The 15,632-nt window shown below is 41.7% G+C and overlaps 1 protein-coding gene across 1 annotated transcript; it reads right to left on the bottom strand.

Annotated features, from left to right (window-relative positions):
* Nucleotides 1–1,196: 1,196 nt before the first annotated feature.
* tmem200a (transmembrane protein 200A) lies at nt 1,197–15,376 on the bottom strand. Its single transcript, XM_022763936.1, has 5 exons — nt 15,125–15,376; nt 5,816–5,953; nt 5,186–5,484; nt 4,937–5,100; nt 1,197–4,364 (listed from the first exon to the last, which is right to left on the bottom strand). Exons 2-5 carry the CDS (start codon nt 5,944–5,946, stop codon nt 3,264–3,266), a joined length of 1,695 nt encoding a protein of 564 aa, XP_022619657.1. The 5' UTR covers nt 5,947–5,953; nt 15,125–15,376; the 3' UTR covers nt 1,197–3,263.
* Between the last annotated feature and the right edge of the window lie 256 nt (nt 15,377–15,632).

Genomic DNA, 15,632 nt, shown 5'->3' with positions numbered 1-15,632 from the left:
GTGCTCAGTTTGGTCACGATGTCTCTCAGGAAGTAAACACACACAGACCTGGATACACCACCTGTTGAAGCAGCAAGGACTACTGAGGAAAGGCACTTGGATTTAGATGATTCAGTTGCTTTCACTGGTCAACCATCTGTCTCAACAGGGCAAGCACAGAGATTTGCTTAGCAACCAAAATGTAGTTAGAGGAAGGTTTGTATCCCAAGTGCATTTGTGCATTTGACTTTGATAGAACCTTCAGAACAACAAGGCTTGTTTGTGATTGAAACTGTAATGGGTGTGGGGTCACAGTTGTCCTATATAGCTTTTTTTTTAATGATAGTGGATGGACACAAGGTCAAGGTTATATCCTAATGTTTCCTGGCAACAAGGTGCTCCAACATTATGTGATTAAAACAACAACACTGAGTCAACCGCTGAAGGCAAAACTGTTGTTTCAAAAATATTTCAGACTTACAGTAAACCCTCAGCTCGTTTAACAAAGAGATTGACGGAAACCCTCAACCAGGTAATTTTAGTTTACCTGCTTAATGTTAACATGATGTGACATCACCCATCTCTGCTACCTAAATATGTTTCTTGCCTTCGGAAAGGGTTAGGATTATCATCTGTTCCCTCGGTAACACAGACAGAGACAGCATCATCAGCCTGCATCTTTTGAATTGGATTGTAAGCATGTATATGCGTGTGTGAATATTTATGCTTTTGTGTCTTTATATTTGCATTTGAGGAGGAATATGATACTTGCTTTCATGTGAGTACAATCTTTTGTATGTGTGTGTGTGTGTGTGTGTGTGTGTGTGTGTGTGTGTGTGTGTGTGTGTGTGTGTGTGTGTGTGTGTGTGTGTGTGTGTGTGTGTGTGTATGTGTGTGGTTATCTCACAAAGCTACAGAGCATATGATAATTGTTGATGACTCATCTTGACCTTTGCTTATTATTTTCTGTGCAGGAGACAAAGAAAGAAGGAGCAAGAAATAGATAGAGAAAAATGAATTAGTGATGTATCGGGAAGTTGTGTTTAGGTGTGTGGTCGGATGATATGTTGGTGTGTGTGTGTGTATGTGTGTGTATACCTGCTGTTGCCTTCCACTAACCCTTGAGAAAAGCAATAGAAGAGCTATGTGTGAATCCATGTGTAGGGATCGGCACTGGTTAAATACACTCATTCGGACAAAACACGCTTCGGTGAAAATACAGTTTATTTTCAGAGAGGACAAAATTAGACATTGACCCATAAACTGCTGGGGACCAGTTAATGAAGCTCTCTGGTAAGATTCCTGTACTCTTAAAAGGGGCTCTGTCTTTTTCACCACACATCAGGTTAGATTTCAAAATGACAACATGTGTTACTCTTCACATGTCTTTCATTAAAAGCAGCACAGAACATATTCCTAACAACATTTACAGATGTGTTCAATCTGACAGCAAAACAGAATATGAAACAGCTATTGAGCAATACAGACGCATCATGTCGGCTCGGACACACACTTCCAACATGTGATGACGTAATGAGAAAAGATCATATTCTGAGACATTATTACAATGACGCTCAGTAGCTGAATTCCTGAACTCAATTCTCCGATCTTCATCACACGGTGAATAAAAAATTTTTAAAAAAGCAACAAAAGATTTGTCGCCAAATGAGAAATGTGACGGAAAACAGCATGGCTGACATTTCATTGTGTACAAGTCCCTGGATTTATAAAGATAGGTGTGTATGTAGTGATTTAGTGTCGGCTCAATGCAAAATCAGTACTCTATCATCACTGTTTTATACTGATCAGGTAGTCTTCAATCAGTCATGCAGAGCCTAAAATGAATCGATGACAATCCGAATAGCTCAATTGTTAAAGTAATTTGTGAAGCAGAAATGCCTCAGATGTGACTATTTGCTTTATAAATTGAATAACTTTTTTGACTTCTAGTTTGACTTGAGCTCTGGTAAATGTGTTCACAGAAAAATCATTACTTACAAACCTAATCATCAGACTTCTGGTCTACAAATACTCAAATAGTAGGGTTTTCTACTAAATAGGTTTATGAAGAGACAAAAATGATCAATATACAAACAATACACTGCATATCCTGAGTGAAGTCAATCACAATCTTTTTTAGTGAGAAATAAACTGACAGTGATTGTTAAGTCCATTTTTCAGTAGTGGACATACAAAACTTCCTACTACAGTTCTAGAGAAAGGGCAGTAAAATTGTGACTGCAGGGTAACACAGACTCTGTTATTGTATTTTCCAGCCTGTCAGCTCGATTTTCTCTGGCCTACTGACATTGAAGTAACCGACTTTGTCTGACTTTGCTCTTTGTGTGGCCCAGTCTCTATATCTACTACAGTCTGAGGATCAGACAAACACTGTAACCACAGTGAAAACAAGTAGCTTACCACTAATATCTATATCTTTTGGGCTTAGGAGCCTTGTCACTGCAGTATTCTGTTACATGCTCTTACACAGGTTTACACCGGGTAATAAGTTACCAGCCGGTTCTGGATCAGTTTAGTTGTCATATCTGTGTTAATTGAAAATTACCATCATCAGCCTTCGTCTCTCTATACAACCTTATTAAGCACTTTGTAGCTTTGTTTTCAAACGTGCGGTATAGATAAATATTTCTCTTCTTCTGATATTAAACTGGTCTTGCTCATTTCTCAGGTTTGGTCTTGGCTGTGTTATAAAGAATTTGCTTTTATGTCACTGAGAAAACTTGCTCAAAGCTCTTTCAATTTGTCATTGATTTCACAGCAGCTGCCTGAATGTAATCCTGTCACCAAAAAGCAATTTTCAAAGCCTGTTACAATGAAACAGTATCGATCCTAAAGCCTCGTCTCAGGGTTGATATCCTGTTCAAACTTACAAGAACTATTTTTGTATAAAGTAAACTGATGATGTATCGTGACTTTCTTTATTTCATCCCTGTAGAAAGATTCTCCCTTCCCTTGCCTCCCTCCACAGAGGTCACAGGTCAGGGTCGGCTACAGAACAGCACCACTGGACCTGGTGCAGTAGGCATTCAGTGTCTCGCTGACATGAGGTCTGAACCTTTTACTGATGGTCCTTTTACAAGACGGTCCATCATTCACTACTCTCCAGCCTGCTGCGCAAAAAAGTGTTTTTGAAACCACGTTAGTGTTTCCTCTCTCCGGGGTGCAGCTGTTACACTCGTCAGTTCCCCCTGACACAAACACTGTACACTCAGACTGTCTGGAGAGCAATTTACAGAAAAAGAACAACCTTTACTTCAGGACCTTCAGAATCGAGTCTCAGAGCTGCCTCTCTTCAGTGTGTTGCTGTTAAACTCATCATGCTCAAAGCTCAGATTATTATGCGACCTCGATATCATTAGCAGCTTCTCACGCTTACTGTAGTCACGCCTCGCTGTCACAGACGATGACACATCCAGCAGCCGCTCCCCTTGCTCCTCCCTGTCCTCCAGCCGCATGTAGCCTTTACTGCTGCCCCGGTTGCCACTGTTACTGCGGCTGCTGTTGCTACGGTCAAGGCGGGGCCAGCTGGGGTGCTTCCGCTGCTCCGGATGCACGCTGAGCATGCTGGGCCCGCGCTCCAGGTCCAGAGATTTGGAGTGGCTGCTGAGCATTTGCAGAGATGAGTTGGAGCCAAAGTCACTCCTTGCTGCTCCAGGGGACAGCCAGCAGCCTGAGGTAGAGGAGGGAGCAGGGGAGAGGGAGGAAGAGGAGATAGAGGAGCAGTGGGAATAGGAGGAGGCGGAGTTACTCCGGTGTAAGCTCGGTGGTTTGGAGGCCTTGGCAACAGATGCTACAGGGACCGCCAGAGACTCCATGGAGCTCAGGGGCTGTGACCTCTCTCCCTCTCTTCTCTCTCCTCCTCTGTCCTCCTCAGTAATCACCTCCATCTCCGGTTCATCAATAACGCAGTTGTTGAGTTTTATAACGGGCAGGGTAAATGCAGAGATAGAGGAGGAGACAATTGAGCGAGCATGGTGTCCTCCCTTCTCCCCATCTCCGTCCACCGACCACTGATGTCGAATGGAATCCGAGTGAGTGAGCCCGAGCCCTGGACCACAGAAGGGACGATCCTTGTAGAGCGGCGCCAGCAGGCCTGCGAAGCTACAATCCAACTTAGCCTGATCCCTGTGTTTGTGAAACTCCTCATCCCCTAACAGCACCTCATCCTCTGTAGAGCCCCCACCGGCAATTCCCCCTGCCCGAGAGGAGAAGGCCAGAAGGGAGTTGCTGGCAGCTCCAAAGGTTCGTAGGTCGCCAACCTCTCGGGCATAGGTGCTGTTGCGGTGATGCTGTTGTTTTTGCTCTTTCTGCCTGAGGCGATGGATATCAATGACTGTGGAGTACATGTCTCTCATATGGATTATCTAGTGCAGAAGAAGAATATATTATAAGCAGCAGTAGTATTCATCTTTGGATGACCTGACAATATATTTAATATTCCACCACAACCAATTATTATTCTACAGTTTTGTTTTTGTACAGTTTGTTTGTTTCTCACATTGATTACCTGGAAGGGAGGAAGTGGGGATGAATTGAATCAGGGAGGGGAAGGAGAGGGCAAAAGAGCAGAGGAACAGAGATAAGGGTGGAAGGAGGTTGGAGGAAATCTGATCTGCATCTTAGTTATGTAGAGATGATGAATATGGATGATTGCAGTGTACATGCTCCTCACTTTGTAGAGAGTGGAGGCAGAACAGAAATGAGAATACAGGAGAGGAAAGGAATATTAACTACAAGTTCTACTGACTTATCTTTATATTTGTGTTTAATATGAATCTGTGTGAAATATTAGCTCAGAAACTTTTCTAAATTCAGTTTCTGTGTCAGATGACCCACAAATTCTATGAATAATTCTAGTATTTGACTTCACCGTGTCCACTTAGAAACAGATGTATGTTTCAGTATGTGTGAGTGGATCTGCTAATTTCCACCATACCTTTGTTTCTCTGTCTCTGTTTTCATGAAGTATGGCATTAGCACAGATGAAGATAAAAATCCCAATGCCCATGGTGAAAGGCCCGAACATCTTCATCCTCTCAGAGTGCCGATGCTGTTCCAGGAAGCGTGTCAGAGCTCCCCCGGTCTGCTTGGAGGGCGTACCTATGTGCACAAGACGTGGAGGATTGGAGCCATTTAATATTAGGAGTCAGAAAATCAGATTGTGATCACCTTGTTCTTTCCTTACCTTGCACATTATGACTTGTGCTGGAGTTAGCCATTTCCCCGTCTGTGACAGATATGTGAGCCCCATTTCCATCACCTGTGGAAGATGTTTTGGCTCCTCCAGCAGTAGCTGTCTTAGATCCCCCTCGGGTCACCGATTTGGCTGAGGGCATGGTTTCACTGTGCGGCCAGTAACCCAGTGTCGCCATGCCGATCCCTATGGCTAAGATGACCAGTCCGAGGAGAAGGAAAAACCCAGAGGCGGAGTAGAGGCGGAGCCTGCCGCGTACCACCACAACATCAGTGCGTCGCTTTCTCTTTCTAAATGGAAAGTTTGTAAAGAAAACACAGTCAGTAGGTTTTGGAGACATAAATGTAGTGACATACAATGATGTTAAACTAGCCTAAACCGTAGAGATTCAAAAGCATTTGCAAGGACCTTAACATCTGGCACAAAGGAATGTTACAAAAAGTCAGTACTGTTTTTTTTTTGTAACATTAAAACCAGTTTAGCTCATGAATCACATAGAAGTACTTTTCACCAGTTTCCTGTCACATAGTGTAGTTAATAAAAAAAGTTTATTTGCAGTCACAGGTCCTAACAACCTTTGTAATAACATTCAGTTTGTGAAAATAAGGCTCAGATGATCACCTGGGGGCGGCCTCTGGGGCGGGGTTTCCCAGGCCTGGGGATGTAGGTGGTATGGGTCGGTGCTGAGAGCGGGCAGAGTCTTGGCGTTTTAGCTTTGCCAAGCCTGTTAGCACACCTGCTGCTGCCGTCATACTTAACCTGCAGGTACACATGCAGATACACATTAGCCATGAGTGTAAAATGTACTGTATGTCCAGCATCTGTTGTGAGGGTGTGTTTGTGCCCAAGGCCGCGGGAGGACCAGTGACTTAGAGCTGATGTTTTCTGGTCTTTTGTACACACACTCAAAAAGATGCAACTCATAAAAAAAACAAAAAAAAAAACATCCATTTGGTAGAGGCACAGATACACAGACATTCACATATGCATTCCACACAGCCAAAGTCTCCCAGATGGTCTGAATATAGGAGGTGTAAAACGCTCAATATTCATCTCCCACAATCAAGCAGATTGAACCAGCTCCAAGGATCACAGCTCTGTTTCTCTTATTTTATACAAGAGTGTCACATCACTTACAGCAGTGACTCTTGCAAAGCTGCAGGTGACAGGTTTTTTACACACGTTTACAGGGAATGTGTGTCAGACTTCCGACGTCTCTCCAAGTTCAAGAAATGCTATTTACAGCCAGGCAGTGATAGACGTACACATACGAAACACCCAGTACAACGATACGCTCTGTTCACTGTCGATGTTTTGTTGTTGAATGTCAGCTTTGAAGATAATGTGGACACGACAGGCGTGTGCATGTGTGCGCGTGTCATACATTTATTTTTGCTGGATGTTTGTTTACTGTGTTCTTCCTGTGTGTATGAGAGAGTAACTCAGACACACAGACTGTCTTGGACTGTAGTTTATTTATTTTGATTTACATCCAGTATTTACTGCATTTGCATTGTTATTGTTGCCGTTATTAGCATTATTTACATTGTTGTTGCTGTTATAAAACAGGAAATGCGGACCTGCAGTTCATCATATTCAAATGAATCATAGTCTCTCTGCTCACCAGCTGCTCAGATGTCTATTAATAGTTATTAGAAGGAGGAGGTCTTAAAACAAACACAGGCTTATTTTGAGAGTCTTCATTTGGGTTTAAATGCCTGTTAATCTGGGCTCATGAACATTAGCATTGTCTTGTTTAGCACTAAGAGGATTAAATAGACTATATTACAATATTAGAAGGTAGAGAATTTGAATGGAAATTCAAAGTATTACTCTTCAGAGTAATTTCATAGCTACAGGTTGATTTTCTTGCTCTGTTCCTGAACTTTGAAATTGTGGATGAAAATATAAAACAGCTGACATAATGTCACCAGAGTGATCCGCGGCAGTTCAGGCTCAGCTGCCACACGATCACCAGTGAATAGCTGTAGCTCTGTTCAGCGTTCCTGCTGACAACCTTCCTGACATTTTTAAATGTTCTGCTGCTGTAGAACATTTTAAAAACATCAAATGTCAATAACCATGAGTATTATTTTTTGGGGTATGAGACTCACTAAGGTCATGAGTAAAAGATTCTGAAATGGGACTGTGATGCATTATTAGCAGCTAGAATACAATTGTGAGACGTTATCTGGAGTTGAATGTGCTCGCGATGCATTATCTTCAGATGCAGGGGGGTAAACGTTTCACAGTGAGTGTATTAATTTGGTGCCAGTTTGTGTGTACGTCTGTGCATGTCTGTGTATATAAGGGGAAATAACAGATTTAGCATGGGAATGAGAACACACCCATGACCTTCGTCTGCCTATTTTATAATTTGTCTCTCCCTCCTTGCTTCCATATCTCCCTCCATCTCTCTTTCTTCCCTCTCTCTTCCATTTTCACCCTCAGTCTGTCTGCTTATGCTTTCTGGTTGTGACCCTGAATCTTTTTTTTTTTTTTCCTTCTCCTTGCCTCCTTTTCCTCCACCCCAGCTGACTTTCTCATCTTATCTCTCTCTGTTTGTCTCTCTCATCCTCCACCCTCTGTCCTCTTGGATCTATTTTTAATCTGTCTCTAATTTTAATTTTCTTCTATTTGGTCCTCTTTCTCACTTCCTTCCTTTCTTTTCATCTCCATATCTCAAAGCCGTAAAGTCTGATTTAAGATTCTAAGTCAGACAGAGCTTTTAAAGTAACAGTGAATCACACATAAGACCAGACGCTCTCTCCTCCTCTCCTCTTTTTAATGTACTTTTCATGCCAATCATCATATTGGTAACACTGCTGTAGGAAAGTGATTTAACACAGATGGTGAATCACACAAGGGCAAACACAACCAGCCTCTCTTCTCTGGTTTTCCTGCGCTCTCGCTCACTCTGTCTCTCTCTACTTGATTTTCTCCTTTCGTTCCTTAGTGTGCGTCAGACAGGAACCCACACAATGTTTCAAGAGCAGGGGGAGAGATTTCCTCCGTTTACTGAAAGTAGAGAAAAGGATGGATGGGAGAGCAGGAGGAAAGGAGACAGGAGGTGACAAAAAACATGAGAGGAAAAGATCACAACAGAGACTCAGGAACAGGAGAAGAACAGGGTTAAAAAAAAAAAAAGCAAGAAGGATATAGAAGCAGATATTTGCAACAGTGCATCTACCTGGGTGCAACACTGAGTCATAACCAGAGACTGAAAGCCTACACTGAAAAAACAATGGTGAAAACTGTTTTGAAGCTTGTTTAGAGGAGACAAAGTGAGGATGGAAAGAAGACAGGAAGGCCTGACAGTAGAGGAGAGGAAAGTGAAGTGCTTTTCCTGCCTTTGACGGGACAGAGGCAGAAAACAAGCTTAGTGCATGTGTAGTTTTAACAAGGCTGGTGTAAGAAATAAGTGGTGCAGAGACAACGAAATGCTGTCCTAACAGACACGCCGACAGCCTAATGAAAAACCACTCGGGCTCTGACACAGCAAGGCTTTGTATAGTGGAGAATCTGCAGTGACCACATGAAGTGACAGGTGCTCCACACCTGGTTGTTGATACTCTATGTAAACCTTATTTATGGCAGCAGAATACCTTCATGAAATAATCCTTCAGTGTTTTGTGTTTTAGTCTTTAGAGGACAGAAAACTTGCTGTTTTCTGCAACATTTTCTTTTTTTTCTTTTTTTTCTTTTTTTGAAATTATCACATGCTAATCATGCACAGACTCTATGAATATTAATGTTAGTTTTTTTTCACCTCCTATCAGATAAAACTTATAAATAATGCGAAATCCACTGCTTTATTTTCCATTTCGCTGCCTTGATGAGCAGTTTTCTAAATTAGTGTTAAATGAATAATGAATTAGCTGTCGTGTGATCCCCTTAATAATGACTAAATTGCTTCCGCTGTTTATCTGTGCATACACAAAGTAAGAAAACTATTAACACAATTTAATACAGCTTCCTCCCTCCAGGGAGCAGATTTTACTCTCCTACTAGTGACATTTAACCATTTACTGACACTCTTACATGAGTTACATTAAGAAAATAATAATAATAAAAATTCCCACTACATCAGCAGACATTTCACCTTCTACACTGTAGCACTTCCTGTGTGAAACTGCTCTGCATGTGCTGCGTCTTTGTGCGAGGAGATGCCTTTTGTAGCACGATAACGACAAGTAACCTAATCTATAGGAGACGTCACATGACGCATTGTCCCTATAGCAACTACATGTGCCGCTGCTAGGTGACACGTTTCTATAGCAACTACCAGATGTGTGCACAGGAATGACAGGTATATCATTAAGACTGTATCCTGTCAACAAAGGGACATTTCCCATATATCATTTTCAGTTATATTTCTATTTCTATGTGCAAATATTGGGCAAAAACAAATGTTCATGTCAGAGCATATGGTCCTTTGCAGCTATTTTATAGAGGTGTGATGGGGGGGGCAGTAAAAGATGCTGGAGGAGAATTGGGGACAGAATGGAGGGAGAGATAAGGGAACTGGGAAGGAGGATGAAATGAGAAGAGGAGGTGGTGAAAGGGAGACACCAACGATGAAGACAGAGGGTGAGAGCGACAGAGAGCTTGGCATGAAAGGTGCTTGCAAAAAAAAAAAAAAAAACCTGCATTTTCTGACTCTCTAGTGTTAGCATTGCGTTAAGGGTGTTAATTACATCTTGTTTATGCGATTTGTGCTAAAGCACTCCAGTTCTGCCGTCTCTAGTCCCACACATTACAGAGGAAACCACTAAGAGAGTGGAAGAGGAAAGCGAACAAGGCAGATGGTGCAGACAGAAAAAGAGAAGACGTAGGATACGGAGGAAAGTAAAGATGCAAGAAAATCAGGAGGGGGAAGACAGGGAGAAAGAGAAAAGAGGAGGTGCTTTGATCTACATGTAACAAACTCCAGAGACTTTTTTTTTGACTCTAGAAGCAGGCTGAGAAAAAGTGTGTCTCAAATGAGTCACTTCAGTGAGTTGTGTACTAACACGTCATGGAGAAAGACATCGAATATGGACACAGATGGCGTAAGAAGGAAAGCAGCAAGGAGAGATGTAATAAGAGAGGAATGAGTAGGAAGATAAAAATGGAGCCTGGTGGGGAGAGAAAAATTGGCATCCATTACAGTATGTCTCCCATTATAGTTAGAGTGGGTCATGTGTTTTCTTTTCTATGTCATAAACTGCTTTGGTAAGATTAACTCAGGCCAAATTGCTCTAATAAATGTGAAAAAAGGGACTGTATAACTATTGTTTTTTTCCTCCTGGTCTGGACTTTAATGGAGAGACAGACAAGCCCCCTGCTGCTGCAGTTAAGGTCACCTGCCATAATATCATGGAGCTGAGAGTCAAACATGGAAACATGGAAGACTACCCTCCAAAAAACACTAGGGTTAGGTCCTGTCTCGGTGTATTTTGGAAAAATGTGAAGTTTGGCAAATGTTCAGTGCAGTTTACTTCCTGCTCTTTTCCAAAGCCTGGTGGAACGGTATCTGATTTTAGTACAACCAGTTCTTGACACCACTTTTACCTTGAAGTACTATAAAATAAAGAGACTGTCAAGTGTTTTAATGCCCAGGTCAAACTTAAGTGTTTCATTTCAAAGTACACCTACGCCACAGTCAAGCACAAACACAGTTCAGGGTGGTGGAAAAGAAAGGTATACGTCCATAGACAGAGGAATATAGTGGAATGTGTTTTCTTGTTATTCAAGTGAAATATAACTAAGTTATTCAGTGGAACTGCTGTCATAACTCTGCCTGTCTGCCATTAAAGGTTAGGTCCAATAAATTATAGTAGCTATAATACTGTATGGTATAGTATAGTATAGTATAGTACAGTATAGTATAGTATAGTATAGTATAGTATTGTGTTATATAGTATAGTATAGTACAGTATAGTATAGTATAGTATTGTATTATATAGTATAGTATAGTACAGTATAGTACAATACAGTACAGTATCAAGTGTTAAAGGATCAGACTGTTGGTTGTTTTTTTTTTTGTGTTTACTTCACTAACTGCAAACTGTGTACACTTTGTATTGCATGAATCAGCAGATAATTACTTTACCAAATGGGAGCTGGGAGGAAATGCAGTTACGATCTGCGATCCTCTTAGCTGGTGCCTTCCAAAAACTATCAGCCTATAATGGAAGAAGAAGTTCACATGATCCTTCCTGCGCTAGCCGTGTTTGCTTTTTTTGGGGGGACAAAATTGCTCACAGATGTAATGCTTTTTGGCAGCTGACTCTCAAATGTTGGATGTCCATAATGAAGCTCCCATAAACACACTAATATGGATGAGTATCCAAAGCAGACCCCGCAGCAATTGCATTTCTCCATAATGACAGTGTATCTAAGGATGTGTTATTGTTCTAAGGTGATTTTCACTGAAGGGAAACCGACAGCCGCCTATAACGCAGAAGGTCACAAATTAAAATCTGTGTCATGTGCTTTAGAAAATGGTCAGCAGTTTGAAACAATGCTACATCACAATTATTATGATCCTTTAAAGATGGGTATGCAGTATGTGACAGGCAAGGTGGAACACAGCGATGAGATGACATATGACACAAAGCTGTGACATGGATTATAAACACATGATGTGACCTGCACCAGGAAAAGATCAGCCACACGTGGCACTAATTTACTTTGCTCATCCCTGCTTTTCCAGAAAGGTCAGAGTTCAAAGATGGCTGCAGAGAAACAAAAATGTCCCAGATGTCCCGAACAGCCCTCCTCTGTCTGCTGAACTCCAGACTTTTCCTTCTTTTTTAAAAGCTGGTGTATGTCTTGTGGAATATTCTGTCAGCGTGGATTGATATGGCCAACTGGCTTTTGCTGCATTTCTTGTCACTTGTGACACTAGTTTTGTCCTGAAGAAGGGCGAGGACAGCTAATCCAGCCAACTCCCATGTGAGATGGTTTGTTGTTTGAAGGAAAGGCCCGGCTCTCCTTGACTAAAGAGAGAACTAAAGCAGATGTTTTCCCAAAAGATAAAGACTTCCTCTACAATCTGTGCCCTTTGATAGTTAACCCAGATATGTTACGGTCCTAAACTTGTCACTAGGCCAAACTGAAAATTCTGCACAAGCTGTTCTTTCTGAGCCTAAAGTTACTAAACCATAAGATGAATCCGAAAATGCACAGACACACAGATGTTTTCAGTTATTCTGCTTGATTATGCTGCATTCACAGTCTCCATGGTAGAGATGATAACACGTTTATGATGTCATCATACAACATATGGATATAATAGAGACCCCCCCCCCCAAAAAAAAAAAAAAACAACTTTCTAAGTCATAATCATAACTCAGATGTTGACTTGAAGAGGATTTACAGATAAGAAACTGCTAAAGATTCGACGAGAAGGCGACATTACCCCTCCCCTCAGACTGAAGGTGGGTGAGGTACAGTGGGAGTTACATGAGTTTGGCAAACTGCATTAGCAGAAGGAATAATGAAAGTGTAAGTTCCCCTCCCTAAACAAGTGCAACAGGAGCCAACAGGAAAGAGAGGAAGATGTCAATTAAGCTCAGTCTGTACACACCCACACAGTCCTGGGAGCAGTTATCCTATCTTCCAGTGTTGAATCGGTTCACCGTGTTCATCATCTCGTTTTCCACCGTGATTATAACTGTTAGTTTTGGTCTGGCTGATTGTGGCTCCTGAATAATCAGATCACTTGAGCCTGATATCCTGGGCTCGTTGCTCACCCGGGGGAAGCAGACTGCCATTTGGTTTATGGGATTAAAAGGTGTTTCATGTTTCCTTTTTATTTGATCCCAAGTTCCTTTGGAAATTGGTTGTCATTAAAAAAAGAGGCGAGGGATGAAAAGAGGACAGAAAACACGGTGCAGATCGAGGAGGAGGAATTTGTATCAGAGGGAAAAAAAAAAAGAATAAGCAAAGTATAAACAGATAGCGAGCGTGTGTTTGTGCATTGCTTTACTCCTACAGACTAACTGTCAAGGGTGAGTCATATGTCTGGAGAATATGTCACTTTGTGTTTTCCCACTGACCTTTTGGCAGTGCATTTTCTGATGCAACCACTCAAGTGTCAAATCCAGCACCCTCCTCACCATCTTGTTTATTTTTTTCCTATCCCTTTTCTTTTTTTTTTCTTCTTTTTTTAAAGTCTCGGCTTCCTTCACACTGAATCAATGTCATTACCTCCTGTGATAAATTCAGCTCTACTCAATTGAATTAAGTTCTGAATTGAATCAGAAGATGCTCCAGTCAAAAGTGTGTGTGTGTGTGTGTGTGTGTGTGTGTGTGTGTGTGTGTGTGTGTGAGATAGTGTGTGTGTTGATGTACTGGAGTGAGCCCCCTGTTGATCTGTGCAAAATGACTCATTCTGTCTTCCTCACAGTCGCGATTGTCAGTCAGTCACCCACACTCCACATCCTGAGGCACGAGGTGTCCCCGTCTGCCCTGCAGCAGTGATACGCAAACTGGAGACCTGGGACCTGTGTGGGGTCCATGTAGGGATACTAGAGGCGCGTTCTCCACAGTTTAAGAAATAATTGAATTCTGCTAATGTTTTGTTTTCAATAAGATAACTTCTTATTCAATTTGGCTGTTGAAACACTGTCAGAGCAAACTGTAATTCTGCCTCAAATCAGATAAAGTAGAATATTTTCCTCAGATGGGGGTCTCTAGGAGGAAATCTGGGCTTGCACATCAACGTCTGTAGTGACAAAGTGAAGCTAGTGCTGACCTACCAGAGGGGTGTTTAAACAGGATTATCCAGTTAGCTTGATATCTGTGAAGGAGGATTAGTCGATATGTCGCCTGAGTTCTTAATGAATCTCAAATTAAACTCGGGTGCATTTCTGTGTAAAATGTTTGGCAGCGAGAGATGTCTCATTACGAGCCATTTGGCTCTGTGAGTTATCCTTGTTTTTTAAACGGCTCTCAAGGTGAGAGTTACTCCTAATTCACAGTGACAGAGCATCTGTTGTTAAAATTCCTCTTCACTGTAAAATGTGTTTTGCTTATTGTGACTCTACGCGGATGTGTGACCCTGACGGTGCAGAACGATTTCATTTATGAGCAGCGCTTGGCTCTAAAAAGCTGTTTTCACATTCATCAAGTTTCCTTGTGCTCTCCTTAAATCCGAGTTTAACACGTGAACCTATGAGCAGGATTTTGTGACATCACAACTGGAAGCCAATCATGATCATTGGATGTGAGTGTGATGTTGAAACGTGTAGCATTCAGAGAAAATACTGCAAGAATTGACTTTTTAAGTGAAATAGGAGACGTTCTGTGTCCAGTAGTTAAACTTTTGAAACAAAAAACATTTGTATATTTATAGATTCTGATTGTTTTTTAATGAGGGGGGAGGAGCAGGTGAAATTTTTAAGATTTTTTGGAGAAAAGACCCCATACACAGTCTTATTCAAAGCTGAGTATTTATATATGTATTAAATAATGACTGTATGGGAGGGTTTAACATTAAAGGCTCACTGAAAATGACTGTTGACTCTTTAATGATGACCTTTGACCCTTCTTTGAAGGTGTAAATATTGCCATCATGTATTCCTAGAGGAATTATTATGAGATCAAGAACAATGAAGAGATCATAAGAGTCCCTCCTCTCAATCAGTCACTTAATAAAACACATGGTCAAAACACAATAGGCTCAACTAGACAACACTTAAGATGATCCTGTCCAATGAAATTACAGAAGAAAGATGACAATTACTGTAGATGTAGCTACTAATAGACCGTCAGTCTGTCAGAGGCTGATGGCTGATGTTATACTTCCCTGTGCATCAAATATTCAACAAAACCCAATTAAATATGGATGGAAATGAAGAGATAGACTGTGGAGCTGCCAACCTGAATCGTTTCATGGCGAGTGTTTAGAGTTGGAGAGGTCAAACACAGCTCACTACTAACCTTCACAAAAGACGAGTTTTCACTGTCACTGTGCCATTAGGCATGGAGGGGGGTCCGGCTGTGACCTGAGGGAGGGTAAAAAACCATCTTCCACTCTGAGGGCTACTTCCACTGAAATGCCATGCCGGAGAAAATGAAGATGACAGGAGACAGCTCCCATGCAGGGCTGGGAAACAGCAGCACAGTCTTTACTACATCCAAGGTCTTTAATGGAGACTCTGTACTGACATACCTACAGTTTGTCTGAGTCAAATTAAAAATGTGTCTCTTTTAGATGACTTTTATCAGCGCGGAGCACGTTTTACGCCATATGGAGAGTATGTGCGCTCAGGACAACGGGGACGGAGAAACACGCTCCTAATTACGACTGAGGGAAAATCCGTTATCACATGCCGCCTCGTTAAAGTCGTGAATGCTCAGCTTGTAATTCCCCGCGGAAAAATATTGTACTCCTTGTTTATTTGAGGCGGGAAAAAAAAGTCCACAAAAGCCACTCGTGTGATGTCCT

This window comes from Seriola dumerili, unplaced genomic scaffold (genome assembly GCF_002260705.1).
Source record: "Seriola dumerili isolate Sdu_G_001 unplaced genomic scaffold, Sdu_1.0 BDQW01000025.1, whole genome shotgun sequence".
Classification (NCBI taxonomy): Eukaryota; Metazoa; Chordata; class Actinopteri; order Carangiformes; family Carangidae; genus Seriola; species Seriola dumerili.
The sequence above is the reverse complement of the archived record's forward strand: the minus strand, read 5'-3'. Positions and strand labels throughout refer to the sequence as shown.